The sequence below is a fragment of the Verticillium dahliae genome, genomic scaffold (assembly GCF_000150675.1).
Source record: "Verticillium dahliae VdLs.17 supercont1.8 genomic scaffold, whole genome shotgun sequence".
NCBI lineage: Eukaryota > Fungi > Ascomycota > Sordariomycetes > Glomerellales > Plectosphaerellaceae > Verticillium > Verticillium dahliae.
In genome coordinates, this window is record NW_009276927.1 from 311,615 (window position 1) to 315,949 (window position 4,335).

General features: G+C 57.8%; 1 protein-coding gene across 1 annotated transcript in view; it reads left to right on the forward strand.

Moving 5' to 3' along the window:
- Positions 1–2,128: 2,128 nt before the first annotated feature.
- The window catches only part of VDAG_04656 (uncharacterized protein), a gene marked incomplete at both ends in the record, with an annotated part of 4,494 nt that continues 2,287 nt past the window's right edge, over positions 2,129–4,335 (forward strand). Inside the window, one exon of the mRNA XM_009654260.1 lies at positions 2,129–4,209. Within this exon, the coding sequence (XP_009652555.1) occupies positions 2,129–4,209 (2,081 nt within the window). The remainder of the gene's footprint in view (positions 4,210–4,335) is intronic.

Genomic DNA, 4,335 nt, shown 5'->3' on the forward strand with positions numbered 1-4,335 from the left:
TGCCCAGAACCAGCACCAGCACCAGCACCAGCGCCAACGCCAGCATCGGTGCGTGGTGTCTCAACCCTCTTCTCGGGCCCCGCCTTCCACCCACCACCTTTCTTGCCCACCATCTTCACTTTCTCTTGGGACCTGTGATACCAACGTCCGGTCATCCATCAAAATGGTTTCCTTGGGCGGCCACCCTCTCCTTTCGTCTGACACAACAGAATTGCCTTATCGGGACATCCATCTGTCGCAAATGGTTCATCGCCTTCAGCCCATCAAAACTCGTCGACCAAGCCTCGCTGGCTACCTATGATTGACAGACACTTGTCAGTGGACCAACGAAACACTCCTTTTCGACAGATGCACCCGCCACCACCACTAGCAGTCAGCCAAGACCTTGTTTTGCCATCTGTCGTCTTCTACAGAGCTTGCCGTTGGCCATCGGTCGTCAAAGTTGGCGACCCATACCTGAACTGCCCCATCTACCTACCATCCTAGGTACTGCACTCAGAGGACCCATGGCCATCCGTCGGGAGCCCCAGATCCTCATTGCGTCCGCAGGCTAAAAGCCATCGACAAGGGTTTGGCACCCAATAACAAGCTCAACAGCCGTCGTGCCAACTCTATAGGACCGGCCGCGTATGCACCTCGAAGGGCCCTTTCGCCTGCAGCGCGGCGCAGGCGCAGCCACAGCCAGAAGCAGAGTCTGAACATGGGCCATTTTCGGATACGATGGACCTTTGCCGGCCCGGGGGGGCACCTCCTCGCCCATCAACATTGCATTGTCGTCTGGGCGGGCCCAGCGACGCCTCTTTTTGTCGATCGATGTACTTGGTACAGCTGTCCAGGGGAACAAGTACTGTAGACAAGTCGAGTCAACTTCCCAGAGGCCCTGCCTGGGGTCCGTCTTGTCTCTCGTCACGCCTATCCAATCCCAACTTTGTCGCCCGGTCGCCTGGTCGCCTGGGCCGCCCTCGGCATCTCTCTGCCTTACACACAGGGACCACCTGACCTGGTCTGCTGCTGGCCGTCTCTGTCTCTGATCTACATACCCCGGCGTCCGCCGTCTTCGCTGTGTCAGTCCGCCCTGGTTTGTCCTGTCCACTGACCGCCGTGCACCAGAAGCAGGAACAAGGCCTGCTTGACTACGCCACACGCAAAGAATAGCACAGTTTTTTTCCAGAGCGCCGTCTCTAGGTAGATAGTCCGGCCTGGCAACCTGGCACGTCGGGCACATCCTTGCAACGCCTACAGATTGCTGTTGACCATTCAGAAACCATAGGCGGCTCGACCAGACCACCATCAGAAATCACTTATACCACCACCATGCTACTTTTCTTGACGTCTCACCCCTCTTCCACGACCCCGCTGCCACTGTAGCTCCTCTAGTACTTTTCACTACTATTATCCTCGTTTGCTTGTCACTCGCATTTAGACGCGGCCCTTGACTCTTCTACGTCTCTTGCTTCTTTTGACGTTGCCCCCTCCAAACCAGCATTGGACATCCGACAAAACAACGTCACATATCCCTCACTTCTCTCAGCCCTTGACCCTTAACCTTCAGCCCTCAGCCTTCATCCAGCCCTCCTAGAAAGGAGGAGCTTCGTTCACTCGCCCTGTCCCACCCCATCGCCCTAACGCGACGGTACTTAGACGCCGCATCTCCCCACCACCATCCTCGACCTGCCCCATACCGAAAGGGCTAGTCGCGTACCCACGATAGCCGCGGAACCTTGAGACCACCCCCCATCACCAAGGGTTCCCGTCGCGGACCAGGCCTTGGATCCTCTCTACTAGACAAGCATCGCCCTGCGACATTTTGGCTCCGATTCCAGGGGTTCCGTATCGCCAAGCCCCTTAACCCCCTCTTATACTTGTTGACGCTGCCTCGCTGCCCGATATCCTCTCGGCTTCGTGGGTTCAGTGATAATTTCTTCCTACTTCCCTCGGACGTCTACCTCGACTCCCTTCTTTAGTCATCACTTGTATATGTTGTTCCCTTCCTTCACCCACAACGACACATCGGGCACGTTTAACTGTGCATCGTTTCTTTATGGACCTGCACACGTAAGAATAGGAACGCAGAGCAAGGTATTATGGTTGGCAGAGTCGGCACAACACCGCCGATATCTGGACTACCATGTCTTCTTTAAGGCCGCCACAGCCGCATAGGACCGCCGAGTCGTCCAGAATAAGGAGCGCAGGCATGGGGTTGGACACAGCAGCGGAAGACCGACCGCCAACTGTTGGCCGCAAACCACGACAGCAGACCGAAGAATCACGGCTTCCCGGTCAGGCATCCGCCCCCTCTTACACACCCTCAAGCCGCGCTGCATCAAACCCGGTAGCTAGGAGACCCTCCATACCGACAGCAGCTGGACGTCCGTCCCTGCCCCAGAAATTACCATCATGGGGCTCCAACACAGTCACATCCCCAAAGCGCCCGGCTCATGCCACCACACCTTCCACTTCTTCCTCCGGCAGATCGCACGATGGTCCGACGAAATCCCCTCGCAACGTTCTGCGAAGGAAACAATCATCAGTCACCCAAGCCACCGTAAGCTCCGGAAGTCACTCACGGACCGAATCTAGCAGGACCGGCTCATCATCGTCAATTCCCCGTTCCACCTCCTCGATGGAACCCTCGTCTGGACAGTCTCTAGATCACGACTTTACTGAGAGCCCGATGGAGGTCCGGGTAGCCCAGTCGATCGAGTTGCCAAAGACCCAAGCTCACGCCGTTACGATCTACCCAGAGCTCGACAGATACAGAGGTATCGCCCTCCGGCCCCCGGTTCTTTCGGACTGCTCCGGCCTCGAGGTCCCCTTCAAACTGTCCACACAGGATCTGCCCCCCCCTACTCCTGCGTTTTCTGGCACTAGCAGCCAACTTAGTGCGTTCAGTGGCAGCCCTTGCACACGATTTTCAGAGTCGCCGGGCCCCGGCCCCTACAGCCGCGACACGACGCCAACCTCCATGTCGTCGCAGTCTCCGAGCCTGATGTCTCCTGCCCGTTTCCCTCTACAAAAGCCGAGGCAACTGAGCCCTGTCTGGACGAGACCGCCTGTCACTCGGAGGCGTGGAAGCACGACAAACGAAGTAGACGTCATCAGTGCGGACCCTCAAGGGCTGGCTGCCGTCCGAGAGTCCTTGACGTCTTCGTCATCCAACTCCACGGTACGCGAAGTCGAGAAGAAAGAGAAGGAGAAGATCAAGAAGAAGCGCCTTTCGCCCATGCCGCCAAGTCCACCTCCCCGTAAGTCATCTCAGAAGCATCAGGAAGAGAGGGTAGCCATCGAAGCATCACCGCGACGCCAGCGACAGCTGGTACGACCAGACGGCGCATCTCGTTCTCCCTCCAAATCTCCAGCCCTCGCTTCCAGGTCTACGCCCACTGCACGTGAAACACCGCCTCTGCGACCCAGCAGAGATGGCACCCCGGATCTTCAGTCTCAGCTTTTTGGACCTCTGCCTATCATTCACAGCAACCTGTCATCGGCTTCACTCGTGGCCGAGAGACTTGGGTACGAGGATAGAGCTGGCCCATCGGCCACTCGTAAAACTGCTGTATCCCCCCTTCCTGGCAGTTCCGAAGCCCCAACCCGTCTGGTGGGTAGAGAGGCTACCCCCGCGCCTCGGCCGGCCACAGCGAGCCCTGTCAAGTCGGAGCGCAACACGCAAGCCCGCACTCCGAGTCCGAACACGAACACCTTCAATGGCAGATTTGCCTTTTTTGGCAGACGGGCCAAAACAACACCGGACATCGCTCAGACGGATACGAAAGACAAGCCAACACGCAAGGGCCCCGCTGCTGGCACCGGCCATGAAGGCTACGGGCGTCTCGGCGCTCCTCGGAGGCGGAGTGGCGGCGCACTTTACATGAATCGCGCCATAGCCGGCTCTGGGACGTCCCAGGAAAGCCTCAACAGTACGACGCACGTTGACCCCTTTTTGCGGGAACGCATGAACCCCGTGGTGATTTCTGGCGGCGAGATTAAGGACAACAGGAACACTAGCTCCGATCTCAGCCGGACTGAAAGCAACCAAAGCCTGACAATGAGCCGCCCCAGTATTGAATCACGGGGTGGTTCTGAAGTCTCTACGACTTCAACTGCGGGTCGAACTGCCATGTGGGCCTCTGGTTTGCCCAGCAATCCAAAAGCCGGCTTCAGTCATCGCCGTCCCTCGGATAGCAGCGACTCAGAAGCTCTCGCCATGACGTCTACTTTAGCTTTTAGGAGATCCACCCAGCGGCTACGATCCTCCCCTGAGCAGGGTCCTCTGCGACTGCCGAAGCCTATCAAGACTACCAGGGCTCCCTCACCATCCATCACGAGCATGACACT